The sequence below is a fragment of the Ambystoma mexicanum genome, chromosome 1q, assembly GCF_040938575.1.
Source record: "Ambystoma mexicanum isolate Mex_15411 chromosome 1q, UKY_AmexF1_1, whole genome shotgun sequence".
NCBI classification, from domain to species: domain Eukaryota; kingdom Metazoa; phylum Chordata; class Amphibia; order Caudata; family Ambystomatidae; genus Ambystoma; species Ambystoma mexicanum.
In genome coordinates this window covers 1,522,409,894-1,522,428,932 of record NC_090922.1, presented here as the reverse complement: position 1 = coordinate 1,522,428,932, position 19,039 = coordinate 1,522,409,894, and the positions used below count along the sequence as shown (strand labels likewise).

The 19,039-nt window shown below is 47.6% G+C and overlaps 1 protein-coding gene across 8 annotated transcripts in view; it reads left to right on the top strand.

The window, feature by feature from the left end:
• SZT2 (SZT2 subunit of KICSTOR complex) overlaps nt 1-19,039 on the top strand; it is a 2,035,845-nt gene that overhangs the window by 1,451,354 nt on the left and 565,452 nt on the right. For all 8 annotated transcript variants that reach the window (XM_069642429.1, XM_069642432.1, XM_069642427.1 and 5 more), the window contains one exon: nt 13,022-13,140. In XM_069642429.1, the coding sequence (XP_069498530.1) occupies nt 13,022-13,140 (119 nt within the window). The remainder of the gene's footprint in view (nt 1-13,021; nt 13,141-19,039) is intronic.

The window sequence follows — 19,039 nt, the reverse complement described above, 5'->3', positions numbered from 1 at the left end:
TGGACTGAGTTGCCTAGGCAACTCAAGTCGCACTCTCTCCTGATTGGCACAAGTGGTGAGCCGGCCGGCTCACCACTTAGCATGTTTGAGTGACCGCTAGGCTGAGTGAATGGGGGTTTTCTGCATAAAAGCAGGGCTTTGGGGACTGGAACTTCAGAAGTCGCCACAGGACCTAAGAATCCGACGAGGGAGAAGCTGAGCCGACCTGCCACGACGCCACCACCGGTGGAGCCCTGCTGGACCATCTCACCACTTTTCCCAACGACAGAGGAGATCTCCCGCCGGAGAGTCTTCTTCCTTTGACTGGTGGGGATAACCAGTTTCACCGTCTTTTCGCCTTCCCGACGTACCTCATGGCCGCCTTACCTGTGCCAAGCACCCCGGCAACCGGGATACCATGTTTTACCACGACCGCGAACAAAGGTACCACCTTTAACCGGAAAACTCTGCGGCTGGTTTCTTCCCTGGTAGTGCAACGACCTTCATCTTTCCTCCAAGTCGAGATCTTCTCTTCCCCTGGACGACGACGCGACTTGCTCCCACTGCCAGGAACAACTGCCACCACTGGAGGATCCTTCCCACTTAAGGTACCGTGTCCCGCCTGGCTTCCCTTGCTACCGACTGTACGGGGTAGATTTAGGCCCAGGCTTTCGAACCTGGGTTAGCCTGGGACACCCTGGCTAAACTTTCCTAAGCCTCTCTAAACTCTTTTTGAACTATCTGCAAGACTTTCTAAGCTTAGTGTAACTGTGTGATCTTGGACGCATTTGTGCTCTGCTCTCTCTCTAAGAGTGGGCCCAGCCTTTGGACTTTGGCTCACCAGTGACTTTTGCTCTTCTGCCTTGCTAACAGTGTTCCTGAACCTTAGAGTGGTGTACCTTTTCCATATTCTGTCTTTTTCCCCTCCCTTTCTCACAAACTTATTGGAGTGCCATCTAGTTAAGCGCTCACCTCTGTATGAAAATAAGTGGTGTTTTACGGTGACTTATCTGATAAGGAAAAAAGGGGTGTATATATTACAATAGTAACTGTGTTTAGAATATTTTACAAGAGTGCTGGAGTGTTTCAAACAGTGTGTTTTTAAATAAATAATTATATACTTTGATACCAAAGCTCTGGTCAGTGTTTGCTTGTATTGGTGTGTCTGAAGTGCCTATTGTGTATACTTTGCATACTGCCCAACTCTTCTTGAGGGATGTCTGACTGCTCAGCCACAGCTACCAGGTAAATCTGGGTGGTGCAGACTGCTACCAAGTGGGTTTACTGCTAATACCTGTAGTCCTAAATCTTTTGCAGTGTTCCCTAAGGGAACTGCACAGGTTTCTGCCTAACAGTGGCTCTTGAGAGGATGAGGTATGATGACTGGGACCTCTCAGAAGATGTGTTTGAGGTGGTACCGGCTGTTAGGAAAGATTTCCATTTATGTGTAACTTTCCCTCCAGTTGTGTACCCCCAACTTTCTGCTGATGTTTAACACCATAGTCTGACTTTTCCAGGGGAGCCCAGCTTTATGCTGCACCCCTATGGGCTTTCTCTCAATTTTTATGGGGAAACTGACATGCCCTTAAGACAGTCAGTACTGGGAGACTTTGTTTCCCTTAGTCCTTTTCCAATTTTGCAACGTTTCTGCAACATGTAACAAGTGTAGTGCACTTGGGTCTCTTGGTCATTCCAAAGGCCCTAGATACTTTGGAACAGTTTTTTAGGAGATGTGATGTTAACCCTTTCCTGCCATGTAAATCACGATTACTGCTTTTGGCACAAATAGGTGGCCTGGCTCCAAAATGGCCATGCCACAAGGTTCTTTGTCCTGTCCTTTGGTCATCTTGCCCGTGCGCCTTCCCCAGGTCGAGTCGACCCGGGTCACTCCTTATTTGGGCATGCATTTTCCCACAAAACGCCAAGCTTTCACTGGCTTCTGCATGCCTTGTGTGTGTGTGCCTCCAGGATGTGGGCTGGGGTGTCTGTCCCCAATACACATCCTGGGTGCCAGAGAGTCTGAAGTGCTGTGAATGCCTGGGTCCACCGTGGTCTGTGATTCGTCCACGTATGATATGCCTGAATGTGAGCAGATCTCCCATTGGGTCCTCTTCGTTTTGGCGCAAAGGAGAATTTGGATAAGAGAAGCCCCCAAACAGCCATACCATGTCGATTTCTGGAGTTCTCACTGAACGAAGGATAGGATCCAAGTATTCTGAAGCTAAGAAGCTGAGTCGTGGAACCGCTGGTGAGCGCTGGAAGGTTTGGCACCCTGAGCCCGCTGTCGTCCCGTGAGACCCCTCTGCATCTGGTCTTCCTAGAAGGTCTTCGGCCCATTGGAATAGTGGGACCAACTATTCTCAGCACCTTCACCAAAACCTGCAAGTAAGCCTTCTCGGATGTGTTCCTGGGCCAACCAGTGGGCTGACCAGTTTACACAGGACCTTTGCGCTGTCTCAGCCGCCGTTTCAAGGAGGCCCTCGAAACTTGGTATACTGCTAGCTCTCTGTTCACAGCACCCTCACACCAGATTTCGTACACTTGGCGTTCCCAGATCTGAAGTGAGACAAGAGCGCCAAAACCGGAGCATACGCGGTTACTGTGTCGCCCAGCCATGGTGACGACCTTTGCAGGTGCGCTGCATTTGTGCCCCTCTTGCCCCTGAAGCCTGCTGCAGTGAAACTGGCCTGATCCATCCACCAGGAGCACAGAAATCGCTGTGGTCCCGTTTAGGAATCATGCTGTATCTTCGTCTCTGAAAGCCGCAGAGCCGCCAAATTGCCATATTTGAACCTGCAACCGAAGTGGACTCGACTGCCGAAGTTTTGTCCGGAGTATACCGGGGTTGGTGAGTAATCACAACCCTAGCCGGTGGCCCTTAGTGCAGACCCATTTCGTGCTTAACCCTTTAGACCCCATTGGTCTTGTATATATGTATTTTGATAGTACCGTGTTGGTCTAAATAGTATTACTGTGATTTGATTAGTGTGTTTGAAACTCAAAGGTGTTGAAATAAATGTATATGTATTTTTAACATATCTACACCTAACTGGGAGTGATTTGTAAGTGTCCTTTACTCTGTGTGCTCATTGAGGTCTTTTAGTCACCCTCACCCCTCCTGAGAACTAGTCTTCACCGCCGCCAAGCTACCTTGATTGGTCTGGCTTGTCCAGAAGATTACCCTGTTCCAAGAAACTAGGCTAACCTTCTGAACCTCTTGCCACCAGGTCAGTGTTCAGAAATCCATCTTAACGAATTGGTGTACAGCGGTAGGATAGGACTGAAGCTATCAGGTGTTGCACACTAGTGAAGGCATTTCAAGTTATTCCTATCCTGGACACATAGTAGTGTTTGTAGTGATAACTGTAAAAGGCCATAGACCTGTCTAATATATTGGAAACAAGTACCTTTTATATCCTTAAATGCTTCTAGGTCAGAAACATTGAGAAAGATGTGTACTGAGAGAGGCATCTCTGCTCAAGGTACACAATTGGAAATGATCCAAAGAGTAATGGAATGGCAAGAGTTGCAAAGCAATGCCATAGCCTCTGATGAGAGTGCAGAAGGGGGTGGAGCCGCTTCCACTGGCTGAACTGAAAGTTCTGTCGCTGACCTCAACAGGGTGCCCATGATGACCGGGAGGATGCTATGTCTAATGTTTCCTCTGCAAGCTCTGATGCTGAGGCCATCCTGGAATCCAAGAAACAAGAACTGCTATTTAAGCAGAAGGAGCTTGAATTTCCCATGGATACAATGATAATAGAGCAGGCAGAAAAACAGAAAGACAGGGATCACCAGTTGGAATTGGCCAAGCTTCAAGTTAATCCAAGGGATCTGGACATGGGTCTGGGTCCTCCTCTTAAACCAAGATTTCCTAAAGATCTGCTCAGTGTGTATGATGAGAAGAATTACATTATGGACTGGTTGAATGCATTTGAGTATGCATGTGAAGTTCAGGAGGTTGTAAATGCTGACAAGATTGCGTGGTTGCTCAGTAGACTGCCCCATTCTGGCTGCAGTGCCATTATGGAAATGTCAAAAGCTGAGTGTGTTGATTTTGCAATGTTGAAGCAAACTCTCATTTTGAAGTTTGGAAAGACTCCTGCCCAATACCTTAAAAGGTTTCGAGAGTATAAAAAGAAAGGATGATGTACTTGAGTGTCATATGTGACTGATTCTTTAAAAAACTTGACTGGCTGGGTTGAAGGCTATAAGGTCTCCACCTTTGAAGGTATGATATGTCTTCTGCCTTGGAACTCTCCTTCGCGGTTGCCGTGCTTCCCCCAATACCTCTCAGCTGAGCCTGTTTTTAAGTTCCCGGCTCCATGGTAATTATTTCACCAACTGTACAGCTCATGTTTCTTCATCCATCCTTTTCCGTTTCATTGGTGACCTCCTTGTCTCAGTACCTAAGTGGTGTGTGTTTAGGAGTAGGTTGTCTAGGAAAATAGGGAAGGGATTGATAATACCCTGCAAAGACCTGGGACATATTAGATTCATTGAGAAATCGGGGATGCCATGTCTCACCCAAGGGTGCCTCAACCCCACTCCCCAGGTCTCCTCCACCCAGGTGATCCACTTGCGCATATCCACCACCACGATCAGGATCCGAAAGTGGCTGCCTTTCCCTCGCCACCTACAGGAAGGATAGAAGTGAGGACACCCTCAGGTCCCTCTCACAAGTCACTCCTGATAGAAATTGACATCCCTGTTCGTCCAATAAATACAAATGCAAAATATGAATAAACTTGTGATTGTCATTCCGGACGAACTCCACAGAAGCCTTGCCTACCACTACAGGTTGGTCTTCAAAATTCTCATCTTCGAGAGAGTATATACCTATAATCTACTCAACATTACTACTTTTGGCAGTACCTGAAATAATTTTTGTCACATCTTTGGGTGGATGTTGCTTTATTTAATGTTATATTTATGCTATTCTGTGTCTTAACCACCTCCCTCCCTTACCAAGAGTTAAAGCTTGTAGCAAACCAATTTGCTTCACTATGATCAATCGCTCATTCCCTGAACAGTGGGCGAACAGACATCGTCCTAACACTATTTTTAGCAGTAAAGGAAGCAAAAGCCATGTGCCCATTATCACAGTTTTGGTCAAGTATCGAATCCAAGATTGGAATCCATAGCCTAAGGTTCTAAAGTCTGTACTTTTGTTACTAAACACGGTACAACCAGTATGATATGATGATATGGCATTTATAGCGCGCCTATACACAAGTGTTTCAAGGCGTGACGAGGCAAGGGAGGGGGAACAAAGGGACAAAGGGAGGACAGACAAAGATCATACTAGGCCAGGTGTCATTCAAATCGTGCAAGTGCATGGGATATGGGTTGGGAGGGAGAAGTTCGGGGGTTGGGGGGAAGGGACAGTGCAGTACCAGGGAATAGAATAATAACAATAATAAAGTAACGGCCAGCAGGTGGCAAGTGCAAAGGTGAGTGCAGACATCAGGTGTCAAGGGCTGGTAGTGGGACTGAAGGGATACAGAAGCAGTCCCCAAGTGCGGGGGAATGCCAGGCAGGCAGTGCAGGTGTGAGTGGCTGGCGGGGGAGGGAGCTGGGCCCAGGATCAGAGGGTGGTCAGGTAACCAGTGCAGATTCTGGCTCAGCCAGGAGGTAGCAGGGGAGAGGAGGAGAAAAGGCAGATGCAAAAAGAAAGGTTTTGAGGTATTTCCAGATCCGCAGATGGTTCTCAAGTTTCAGGGAGGCCGGGAGGCTGTTCCAGAGGGAGGCCCCAGTCGAAGAAAGAGATACCACCAACTTGTTGCTTGGAGAAGCGACTGACCCTGAGGGAGTTGGAGGCGGATGAGCGAAGGGCTCGAGAGGGAAGATCTTTAGGAAGAGAGAATTGAAGGTATTGAGGTCCCAGGCCCCAGAAGGCCTTGTGGACAATTCAAAGGGTTTTGAACTTGATCCTCGCAGCCACTGGGAGCCACTGCAAAGATTTCAGTCCTGGAGAGATACGATCCCTGGGCTTGGGGCCAAGAACAAGTCTTGCAGTCCTGTTCAGTATTGTTTGGTCCAATAATGCATTTTATACTGCAGTTCTCCAGCATTGGATCTTACATGGATTCACATGCTCATGAATATTCCCCGTCGTCAGGCTGGGACTCCTCAGTAATACTATAAGTAGTTTCGCTCTAAAGCTGAAAACTGATGTCGCTTACACAGCCTAGAGCTGTACTTTTTGGGTCATATTGTCCAAGCCAATGGCATTCATCCTCCTCAGCTCCCCAGTGGCCATCTTCAGATTTCTACCACCCGTTTTTGTGTTCAGAATCCTTGAATTTCGCTCCTCAAATTTTAACATTTAGTTTGATCTGTTTGTGACAATTCATCACCGTTTTTCATCGCTGGTCACTTTGGTGATCACCGACGGCAGGGACCTGTTGCCGGTTAAGACCCTTTCCATCGTCTGATCTTTTTTCTCTGTGTGAGGCCTTCTCCTTGGATCTTGAGCCTTCACCACGTGGCACGGTGGAGGCCAGAAAGAACATTCTCTTCAAGTCCTGCTCCAAGTGCAACCTGAAGACCATCTTTGTGGATGATCGCCATGATAAGTGCCTCTACTGCTTGCACCCAGACTCACGATGAGGACTCGGCTGGATAGTCATAGAAGGTTGGTGACTGGGCTACCGGTGGATGCCAATGCCTCTGACATAGCCTCTGTGCATAGTCTTGCCTCTGCCTGGGTCTGGAGATCCATTGAGTATACTCCCGCTACTAAGAGGTTGAGGTCTGTTGAGGACACTTCTCTGGGGAACAAACTTAAAAAGGACAATAAGTCCCATGCTCCAACTTTCTCAGTTAACGGTTCACAAGGCTTCGTCTACGTCGACAGGGTCCACTGCCACGACTCCGGTGGCCTCATTGTCAGAAAACCATCACATGGCAATGACCACTCGACTGACAAGTCGTGCACCATTGACGGGCAGAGCACCATCCACAAGTAACCATTCCAAGGGGTCACGTCCATGTTCGTATCCCATCATTGAAACTCAAGTCTCCATTAGAGTTAAACATAGTCACTGGTCCCTCATCCGGAATCTTCATCTATCACCTCGTCAAGGGCTACGATTACATCTACAAATGTTCCGTCCGTGGCCACGTTGATGAGAATGGTAACAGTCCACAAGGTTGCTCTACCTCCATGGCCTCTCTCATCCGCCCCATTTTCAGCTCTGTTGATGTCACCATAGGCTCCAATCATCGCCTCCTTTCCCAGTGGTGCGAGTGTGGCCAAGGAGATGTGCCGTCTGCTCTCTGTTCTCCTGAGGCAACCAAAGGCACAACCACTCCTCACCCTGTCGTCGGTGGACCAGGAGCATTACCTCCTGCTCAATTGCTGCATGCAGTCACTTTCTCCGTTGATGAGCCTCCAGGGTCTTTCTCCTTTGATCTGGATGTGGTTTAGGATTCTCCTAACCCCATTCCTTCTAGATGCCATCGCTCTTCGCAGCCACAACCGCCTCATCGCTCTCTGCAGCCACATCAAAAGCTGCCAACTGTGCCCTTGCCTGCTGCTCCTTAACCAGCTGTACCTATGTCCGCAGCCCCCATGGGTACAACTCCTAGAGACTTGTCCTTGGACCTCCTATCTACTCTGCGCACCTTAGTTGTCGAGATGTAACAGCGTCTGCCTCCCAACAGCCCCCCAGGTTGCCCCCTCTCGAAGTCTACATTGCCCTCAAGGTCGAAGCCTCACTTAGTGCCTCCTCCGCCTACATCTATGCTGTTTTACGTCCCTGCGGTTGCCCATTCGAATACTAATACAGATATGGGCACCTCACAATATTCTCAATATAGAGATGAGTTTGATCACCTGATTCTGGCTGATGGTGATCCCCCCTGATGTGGAACTGCCCTCCACCGACTCTCGACCGGATGAGACTGGCTCCTTCCATGCAATGTTGACCTGTGCAGTGAAATGATTCAACCTGGTTCCCGAAGAGAAGGGTTTCCTAGTCCAAAGTAAAGAGTCCTCAGGAAAATAAGTTAAATCGATCCCTGTGCTCGACGTTATGTGGGAAGATGACTTATTTTTCATGAAAACTCCTTTCTCTGCCCCTCCAAGGAACCATTGCCTGGAGAAGAAGTTCAGTTTCTGCTGCAGCAAGTAAAAGGTTTGCTAAGCCCGCCTCTTCACGCACCATTCCACCAAACCAAGGGGGTAAGAAGCAGGATGCATTTGGGGAATGCATCCTCACCACCGCTGCCTCCACCTTTAAGGCGGCTGACGCTTTAGCCATACTCTGCAGATACGATCGGGGGCTATGGTATAAAATGGAACCCATCTTGTACTTACTCACAGAGGACAAGAAGAACGAGGCGTTGGCAGTGTTTCACAATGGTGAGGTTGCCTCTAATCATGCGTTTACAGTCGCTCTGGCCTTTGCAGATTTGGGTTTCCGCCAGATGGACAATGGCATAGTGCTCCGCAGGCAGGCAGGCTGGTTGAAGGCCACTACTTTTCACCCTGCGGTCCAGGCAATTGTCTTTTAAATGTATGGAGCTTTTTAGCAAGGCTGCAGATGAGACCCTAGAGTCCATAAAGGCAGATACAGATATTGTACGCTCGTTGGGTACTTTTCAACAACCAAGGCAGTACTTTTGTTCATCCATGTGCCGTTTCTCTAGGTCCACAAAAGAGTACAGACCAGCATAGTGTCAAGCTTTTTGCTCCAGCATGCAAGAGGCTTTCAGTGGACATTCACAGTCCTGCAAAAGGCGGGGACCTAGCGTTGATGTGGAACATCCTCCAGGACGCAGACCACTGAGGCCTGACTTGTTCCAAGCCCCCGTTTGCTGCTTCAGCACCCTAGTCTGAGGCTGTATATCAAAGTTTGTCAGTGATTGGTGCAACATCTCCATCGACAAGCGAGGGCTCAGCATTGTCCGGTAAGACCACACCCTTCAATTCCTGGACAAATGACCCTCTTTGTTGCCCGTCATAAGACAGGAGCAACACCTGGCTCTGCTCTTGCAAGTAGACCTGGCACTGTTAATGAATGGGCCAATAGAGACCGTGACGAAACACCTTTGGACTCTCTGGTGTACTCCAGATAATGCCTGGTGAGACAATTCAGGTGGTTGGAGGCCCATCCTCGGCCTGAGACAACTCAACAGGTTTCTCATGTCCCAAAAGTTCCAGATGGTCACTGTGCAGCATTTTCTTGAGGAACTTGAGCACAGAGACTTCCAGACGTCCCTAGACCTGGAGGATGCCTTCTTTCACATCCCCATTTACTGCAGGCACCCACGCTTCCTCAGGTTTCTCGTAAACTCCAAACATTACTAATTCAAGTCTCTTCCCTTCGGCCTCAAGTCAGTTCCAATAGTCTTCACAAAGTGGCTGGCTTCAGGGGTGGCCCATCCACTGCGTTCAGGGATCTAAGTCTATCCCTACCTAGACGACTGTCCGATCCGTACCTGGCTTTGTCACCTGTCCTTACAACACACTGAAGAGACCATCAGTTGCCTAAATTCGCTGGGATTCTCAATCAACTTTCTGAAATCGTGCATAGGCCATTGCAGGCCTCTCTCTTTCTGGGCTCCCGTCTCAACACACTGACATGTCATTGACCTCTTTGGAGGAGAGGGTTGAGGCCATCTTGAGCAAAGTGCAACAGCTGTCAACTCTACAAGTGACAAGCGTCTGCTCCATGAAATCTTTGTTTGGGTTGCTGTCTTCATGCCTCCCTCTAGTCCCTCATTGCAGGCTGCACATGAGATCTCTACAGCAGTTCCTGGGGGCCTGGATACCCATGCTGAAAACCGCAGTTACAGGAAAGTAGCTTCTTCCTACATCTAAAGTGTAAGAATTCCCAAATTTAGCAGGTAGGTCATCCAAAGGGGAGATAGCTATAGTTTGGTGCCCAGTACAACTGTTAAGCAGAAACCTGTGCAGTTCCCTCTGGGACCACTGCAAAAGATTTAAGATTACAGGTGTTGGCAGTAAACCCACTTGGTAGCAGTCCGCACCTCCCAGATTTACCTGGTAGCTGTGGCTGAGCAGTCAGACTTCCCTCAAGAAGAGTTAGGCAGTATATAGAGGATACAGGATAGGTACAGAGGCACAGTAGTACAAGCAAACACTGACCAGAGCTAGGTGTAAAAGTATATACTTATTTATTTTAAAGGCACACTCATAAATTACACTAGCACAGAAAAAGGTAAGTAAGTCAAAACACAGTCACTATTACTTATATGTACATCCCTAGTCATTTGTTGGACAAGTCTAAGTTAACACCACTTATTTCCAAACAGAGGTGAGCGCTTAACGTCAGATGGCACTCCAACAAGTTATTAGAAAAGGGAGGGAAAAAGCAGAAGTAATGAAAGCAGCAAGGTAAAACACTTTCCACATAAGGTTAGCAAAGGCAGTCAACTGTGGAACAAGGAGAATTGGTTCGTGGCCCGCTTTAAAGAGAGCCAGGCGAAAATATGCCCAAGATCACACAATGTCACAAGTCTTTGCAGGTGAGTAGAAAAGGTTTTACTGAGTTTAGAAAAAGTTTAGTTAGGGTGTCCCAGGCTTACCCAGGGTCGAGAGCCGAGGGCTAAATCTACCCCGTACAATCGGTGGCAAGGGAAGCCGGGCGGAACACAGTACCTTTAAAAGTGGAAAGGTTCCTCCAGCGGTGGTAGTTGTTCCTGGTAGTGGGTGCAAGTCGCGGCGTCGTCCAGGGGAAGAGGTGATCTCGACGTGGAGGAAAGCTGCAGGTCGTTGCACTACCAGGGATGAGACCAGCCGTGGAGTTTTCCGGTCACAAAGGAGTTTACCCCTCTTTCGCGGTGGAGGTAAAAAGTGGTATCCCGGTTACCGGGGTGCTTGGCACAGGCAAGGCGGCCACGAGATGCTTCGGGACGGCGAAAAGAAGGCAACAACTGGTTGTCCCCACCAGTTAAGGGAAGGAGACTCTCCGGCGGGAGATCTCCTCTGTCGTCGGAAAAAGTGGTGAGACGGTTCCGCAGGGCTCCACCGGTGGTGTCGTCTTGGCAGGTCGTCTCGGCTTCTTCCTCTTCGGCTTCTTAGGTCCTGTGGCGACTTCTGAAGAACCAGTCCCAAAAACCCTGCTTTTATGCAGCAAACACCCATTCATACAGCCTAGCTGTCACTCAAACATGCTAAGTGGTGAGCGGGGTGGCTCACCACTTGGGCCAATCACACCAGAGTGCGACATGAGTTGGCAAGGCAACTCAGTCCAGGGTGCCTAAACCCCCTCCCACACCCCCTGTGGTACCCAGACAGAATGGCACCACTGTGGAGGGCTTCTGTGCAGAAGCCCGCCAAAAGTGGAACAAAGGCTCGACTCGGTTCAGGGTTACTGAAGTGAACCTAGACGCCATTTTGGCGGCGAGTTCTGGCAAAAAATCCCAACCGGTGAATTTATATTAAATAAATAAACCGGCGGTATCTTTAACATTGCACCAAAAAAAGTGGTGCATTAAAAACAATGGGAAATCCCATTGGGAATTATTCCGGTGGAATATTTCCGTGGTATCCACTGCCACCAGCCAGAACTCAGCGAGGGGGGACGGGACAGTACCCCCTCGACAACAGACCCAGGGGCAATCTAATTGCCCCTACCAGTACTTCCACAGTAAGATGGTTTGTACTGGTTAAGTTCCTAAGTTAGGACTAGTAAAGTCAATGGTGACTTTACAGACCCAGGGAGACAGTAGTCAGTCCCAGGGTGTGGAGTCTATGTTTGGGGGTCTCTAGGACACCCCTGTGTTACTGCACTGAGGGTGCTGTGTAACACACATTCAAAAACCAATGATAGCCTATGGGGAAAAAATACCCCCTAGCCCATAAGCACATAGCAAGTCACAGACACACTCTCAAGTCATGTCCAAGAGTGAGGGTAAAAGAGTCTCACTCTTGGCAGGAGAAAAAATAAACCCCAAAAATCCAGCAAAGCTGCTGGGGGACTCACTAGGTTAGGAAATTCAGCCTAAACAGAGAATCCTCCCTAACAACAACGGTATCTTTCTTTTGTCATAGATTTGATGTAAAGAGGATCTCTTTAGAATGCATCCTAGCAAGATGAAGAGCCTGGCTCTCCATACCTCCAAGACCCCCTACAAATATACTTGCATGCATGAACACATGTACAGTCGTCCGGTTTAGTTCTTTCTTTTATTATAGGCTACACATATTTGCAGTTGCAGATCTCAATCGTAGTAAAAATCTGATTTTGTTTTAATCAGAAAAGATTACAGCACCTGCTTTCCTTTCCACTTGTATTACTGCCAAAAAGAGCCTCTGCCTGGGATTATCCCAAAATGTATGCTGATCCTCAGAATACAAAACACAGGCTTTTTGATTTTTATTGTTTAAAGAGCAGACCTAGCTCGAGAGCAACTGGGCGCTGTAAAGGTTATGGGTAACCAGCGTTTGGACTTGTGTTTAACAGCGCAGTACTTTGAGTTGCAGTCTGTGGGTCCATTTGAATTAATCCGTGGTCAATGGTTAATGAAAAAGCCAAGTTTTGAAAGATATGGGAGCAGTCAGAGCCGTTACCAGGCCTGTCGACAAAGTCTGACTCCGAGACTGAAACACAGTTCTCTTCGCTGGCTGTTCGTGGCCAGCAGTGTTGAGTTATTCTCTGTGCTCAGACCATAAAGTGGTCTATTACATCAGTTCTGCTCTCAGGCTAACCTAAGGAGGTAGAGGCACAGGCTAGGTTCACCTTTCGCAAACAATACACACCCTATGGGCAACGCTAAGATGGGGAAGGTAGCTTCATGTAGTTACAGGGACGAAAAGGACACGCAGACAAACTAGCGTGGCTCCCACACAGTGCATACCTCAAAACAAGGGTATGGATGCACAGTGGCCTCTCTACATTTGGTGTCCAGGTCGGGGGCCACGGTTAAGCTGTATGGTCTTCCTCACACCTTTCCATGTGAATAGTTTGAGGACAATACAAAGTGCTGCTCTGTATTTGGTGTAATATGAAAGCACCACCTGCTATGATAAGTGTTTGCAGTTAATATGTTTGGGTTTGCTTTCTCTTAGGTCCAGAGATCACTGATGAGCTAGTCAAAGTCCTGCGAAGACGTCTTGATGAAGCCACTTTGGACATTATCACGGTCATGCTTGTGCGCAATTGCAAACTGACACCAGCAGATGTAGAGGTGAGAGAATCAGTATGTGTGCTGACTGGGCATGACTTCATGGATTCATAACTTCCTGTTGTGGGTGTGGACACGATGGTCGCCAACTCTTTGTGGAGGTGAACAAATTAATATTACCCAGGCTTACAGCACAGGGAGTCTTGATTCTATTAGACACTGAGGCAAGCATTATGCTTTAACTTAATGCCACTCATACACAAAACATAAAATGTTTTCCTTTTTTTTTTAATACATTGCAAAAAAAACAAGTTGGAAAACTGTCCAAGCTAGAGAAATCCATTTCCCATGAGCCCTTTCCTGTTCCAGTAGTTTTGTCCTCTCCAAGTTGACCAAATAGAACCTCACCCCTCCTACATTTCATGTCCTGACTAGGTCCTTTCCTCTTCTTTTTGATGAACCTAAACTGAAAGTTGAACAGCTCCGCCAGAACGGAAACAAAAATGCCGAAACTGAAACTGTTATCCTCTTACTCTACTGCGACCCTTCTGCACAACTCCAGAGAAACACTGCATCAGTGCTTTACCCTCTGTGAACTCGGTCTCACAGGGCTTCAGGTACGCCCCTGTGAAAGAGAACACACAATTAGGGCCAAAAATATGGCATCAAGAAAAACAATCATGCAATAAACCCCTCTCCCATTACCAACACCATCTCCCCCGCCCTCCATGCATATTTATTTGGGCCGGATAATGCTTGTCTACGTGTCTTTAATAGAATCAAGACGCCTTGTGTTGTAATCCTGGGGATTCTTCATTCTATGTCAAGACCGGATGCAAGCATTTTGCTTGTTCAAAGCTTCTCGCTACTGTCAATGCCAACATAGAGACAGGCTTGAAATAAAAGGTTCTAAACGTGGAGTCGATCTACCAGTCGGCCGCCTTGAGAATGTCCTGTAAAGACACTCCTACTGTGAATGCTCTGGATGCCATTCCCCGACTGAATGTGCTTCGAAAACTAAAACGTCTATTCTTGCTAAGGTTAAAATCTCTCTCCCCCATCTTGCAATGGTAGCTCCCGCTACTGCATGAATGGGCCTCCTACGCGCGCTTAATAGGTGCAACACTCCCTGCGGCCTGATCTTCGCTGAGAATTTCTCATATTCTTTAATACATCGCGCTACGCACACTGTCTTGAAAATACAGGTAGGAAATCACATCAGAATTCACTTTAGTCTGCCTGACGATGCTAAACGCCACGCCATCTGGATAGTACACTTTACTATCTTTCTCTAATTCCCTGACGTCTGACACTCTTCTACATGACTCCAGGCATAGCAACATGGCTAATTACCCTGACAGTTGTTGCCTGGCATCTGGTCACTATCTGTCCATCATAAGAATAAATCCAAGACTTTGTTAATGCCCCACAATGTAGTATACTCTGGGCTGGCGGCCTAACCATCTTCACACCCTTCAGCAATGTAACCACTGCTGGGTGTTCTCCTACAGGGGCGCAGTCCATATGCTCATATTTGACCGAGATGGCTGACCTATAAACCCCTATCATCTGGAATGCCTTTCCCTCTTGCAACAATGAGGCCAACAAAATTAAGTATCTGAACTACAGGGGCAGGAACAGGATGAACACACTGTTGCACACACCAGGCCTCCCAGCACTGCAATGCAGCGCCATAGCTCCTGAAGGTGGAAGGGGCCCAAGAGACTCTGATAAAGAGAACAGCCTGTTCCGCAATTCCTGGATCTCTGCAAGCCAGTAAGCGCAGGCTCTGCGCCTGAATCCGAGGATTAGGCGGCACTGATGGATCCGTCAGCAAGTCCTCCTGCAATGGAATTGTTCATGGGAAATCCGAGGAATGTGCCATCAGAACTGGAAACCAAGCTTGCGATTTCCAATCGTTGCCATTACTACAACCTCCCCTCTCTCCCTGCAAATCTTCGTGAGAGTCCTGGCCATCATCAAAAACGGAGGGAAAGCATGTAGTGGGTTGCTCCGGCCCATTCCTGGAGGAACACATCCATGACCTGCGCTTCCAGTTCCAATCTCCAGCTGATCTACTTGGGCAACTTTGCATTTACACCGGACGCGAACAGGTCCGTTTGCAATGGACCCCACAAGTCTTGAATTCTCTGAAACGCTCTCCTGTGTAGTACACCGTTGCTGGACTCTGGCAGGTAACACGAGTTCCAGTTTGCTGCTACCTTCTGAGCCCCCAGCAAGTATTCCGCCATAATGGAGATCTACTTGTCTAGGCAATAATGGCAGAAGTCCTTCATTAGCTCTACTAACATTCTGGATCTCGTCCTGCCCAAGGTGGTTGATGTAGCAAACTTCTCATATGTTCTTTCTTCTGAGGAGAATGTAACAATTTGCTTTGTCCTTCGCCAGAGCTTTGACTGTGAAGGAGCTTGCCAGAAGCTCTAGGCAATTGATGTGCAGGTCTAACTCTGCCTACAACCATCTTCTGCCGGTTTCTAACTAATCGCATCTTGCGCCCCAACCTGATCTGCTGGCGCCTGACTCTATTATTCAGTCTGGCGCATCGCTGAATATATTGCGTCCATTGCATACTTCCATGTTGTGGAACCATCATCTCAACTCTGCTTTGACATCCTCGTCTAGGAGAATTAGTTTGTGATATTTCAAACCCCCTTAAAGAGGTCTGATCTTCAGTCTTTGTAACGCTCTGTAGTGCAGTGGCACCAGAAAGATCGCTTGTACCAAGGAAGCTAGTAGCCCCACTACTCTGGCTAGATTCAGAAGCGATACAACCTGCTTCCGGAGAACCCCTCTCAACTACTTCTTGATCGCTTTCATTTTGGGTGTTGCTTTCTTGGTGTCTGTGACAAACTCTAGGAATTCCATGCGCTTGCTCGGGATGAGGTCTGAAAACATTTTGCCACAAAAAAAGCATTGAAGTAAATGAGGCGAAAGAGGGCATATAAAGGGGTAGGATGCCGTGGTGTATGGGTAATAAATAATGGGCGTTAGGCAGAATCCTGTTCCGTTCCCTTAGGGAGCACTACAGAAGATTAAGACTACAGGTATATGCAATAAATCCCCTTTGGTATCAGTCTGTACCACAAAGATTTAGTTGGTAGCTGTGGCTAAGCAGTCAGACTTATCTCAATAGGGGGATGAGCAGTATTCAGGGTTTACACAATAGGTCTACAACACTACAAGGAAACTCTGACCAAAGCTTTGTATCAAAAAGAACATATATATTTTACACACTCTTAAATTCACACACAAATCACTATCCTTAAAGCAAGTTAAAACAGTCATGAAAAGTATACACAACTCCCTAGTTAAATTGTAGACAAGTTTGAGCAAGAGTGAAAATTGAGCAAAACAGCACGGTGTAAACCAAGCAGAAATGGCACTCTAACAATTTCTTCAGAGGGAGGGAAACAACAAGTTATACAGGATTAGGCTCCTAAACACACCAGCAACACTTCCCAAATTGGATTGTGAACAAGCAAGGCAGTACTTTAGTATCAACAATACTTCAATGAAAACCGAGCAAAATGGCACTTCAGCAATATTTAAAGGGGAAGGAAAGGTGGTTAGGAGAGTTTTAGGTGCACCAACATATTTCTTGTTGAGAAACAATCTAGAGAAGGCAGTTGTAACAGATTTAGCCAGAGTCAAATGCCTGTGCCAGAGTCAATGGCACAAGGCAAAGTGCCTAGGTTCAAAATGTTCTAGTAGCTGCAGTCAGGTCTTTGTTAAACAATTGAAAAGCCGGTTACAGGACGTAGAAAGATAATGTCAGATGAAAAGGCGGCAAGCCCAGAAGGTAAGTAAAGGATTTAAAACACCTTTAGCAATACCCAACGAAACGGGAGGCCTGGGGGAACAATGTACCTTGATAGTAGAAGAGGCTCCGGCGGTGGCGGTAGTTCCTGCAGTTCGGGAGATCCAGCAGAGGAAGAGAGGCACTCGTCGTGGAGGAAGGTTAGAGTTACTGCACTGCCCAGGGATGAAACCAGCCGCGGTGCTGCCAAACGGAATAAAAGGTACGCTCCTTTAAATCGCAGTCGTGGTGTACGGGTGCCTGGCTATCCGGTCTTCTAGTGCTTGGCACTGACGATTCGACTAAGGCAGATCGTGGAAGGCGATTGGCGAACTGGTTGACCCCACTAGCTCAAGGGAAGAATACTCTTGCAGGTGAAGATCTTCTCGATTCGTTGGAGAAAAGTGGCGAGTATCTGCAGCAGGGCTTCACCGGTGGTTCAGTCGTTGCAGATGTCTTTGGCTTCTCTCCTCTTTGGCTTCTTAGTTCCAGTGGCGACGTCTTGTCGTCCAGTCCTCGGGACCCTGCTTTTATTCAAAAAGACTCCCATTCATACAGCCTAGCTGTCTGTCACACTGTGGGGTGGCTATCCTGGCGGGATAACCCCCCAGCCTATCAGGGCAGAGTGCGACTTGGCTTGCCTAGTTAACCCTGTCCAGGGTGCCTATTCCCCCTCCCACAGATCCTGTCTACCCCAGACTCCGTGGCGCCGAAAGGAGGGATTCTGTGCAGAAGCCCGCCAAAAGGACGAACAAAGGATCCCCGAACCTAGGTTAGAATTACAGAGAAAGACACGAGAAAGAATTAATCTCAAAGATCTGGCGATAAAAACCTACCGGAGTAAAGTTAATATTAAAATAAACCGGTGGTATGTTAGAGGCCGTCAGTAAATGTGGTAGCGTCGAACAATGGGGAAAATCCCATGGGAAAATATTTGAGGTCGAATATTTACAGTAGTAACCACTGCCACCAGCCAGAAACTTTGGAGAGAGGGACTGTACGGTACCCCCTCGAAAATGAACACCAGTGAAAAACTATTAACCCTTCCCAGTACTTGCATAGTAAGATGGGTTGTACTGGTTTTGTTCATAACTATCGACTAGTAGAGTCAATGGTAACTTTACATGCCCTGGGAGACAGTAGTCAGTCCCAGGGTATGGAGTCTTTGTTTGGGGTTCGCTATGACACCCCTGTGTTTCTGCACTGAGGGTGCTGTGTAACACACACGTAAAAAGATGATACCTATAAGGGTGAGAAAATCCCATAAGAACAAAAATAGGCTGAAACCTACATCAAAACACTGCTAAGAGTGGGAAAAAGAGTCTCACTCTTAGTAGGAGTGAAAAGACAAAACCCTGAAATCCAGCAAAGCTGCTGGGGACTCTATAGCTAAGGGGAAATATCCCTAGAAGAGAATTCTCCCTTATAATGGGGAGGAGGGATTTGTGGGCCCCCCCAAATAAAAAAGTGTGCTGATCTTTTTAGTCATAAAGCAAAAAGTGCCACGAAAACAAAATGGGGGATGAATGAACATAGAACCGTAAGCAGGGCGCTCGGCCATTGTACCTGTTATAGCAGTTGACCCTGTCTTGCGCCAAGAACAGAATGTCATTTAAATACACAACCATTCTTACACCCCTTTCTTGAATTGCTGCTGTGAACGTCCTCACCAGTTTGGTAAAGTCCCACGGAGCTGAAGACAGCCCGAGAGGCAAGCATCTGACACTGCCACGCTTGTCCCATCCAAAGAAAGCACAAAATTGGACAATGCTCGCTCGCGACTGGTATAGTGAGATACACATCCTTCAGATCTAGCCCTACTAGTCAGTCCCCTTTCCTGAGTATGTTCTAGAGGAGGTTAATCCCTTCCATATTCGAGTGCTGGTATAATAAACAACTGTGAGACTAAGGTTGATCACCGGTCTCACCATCCCTTTTCCTGTGAACCAAGAACATATTGCTGTAGAGCTCTCTCAGCTGGTAGAAACCTTTCTCTATAGCTCCTTTCAATCTTGGCAGTTCCAACTCTGGTTCTAGCAATAGGGCCTCAGCCTGTAAAGCCTGTAGTGGCTGCAGGATCTGCAGCTGCGCTGGATCCCCTACAAACTCTAGCCTAAAACCTACTGCGGTGTGCAAAACTGAACC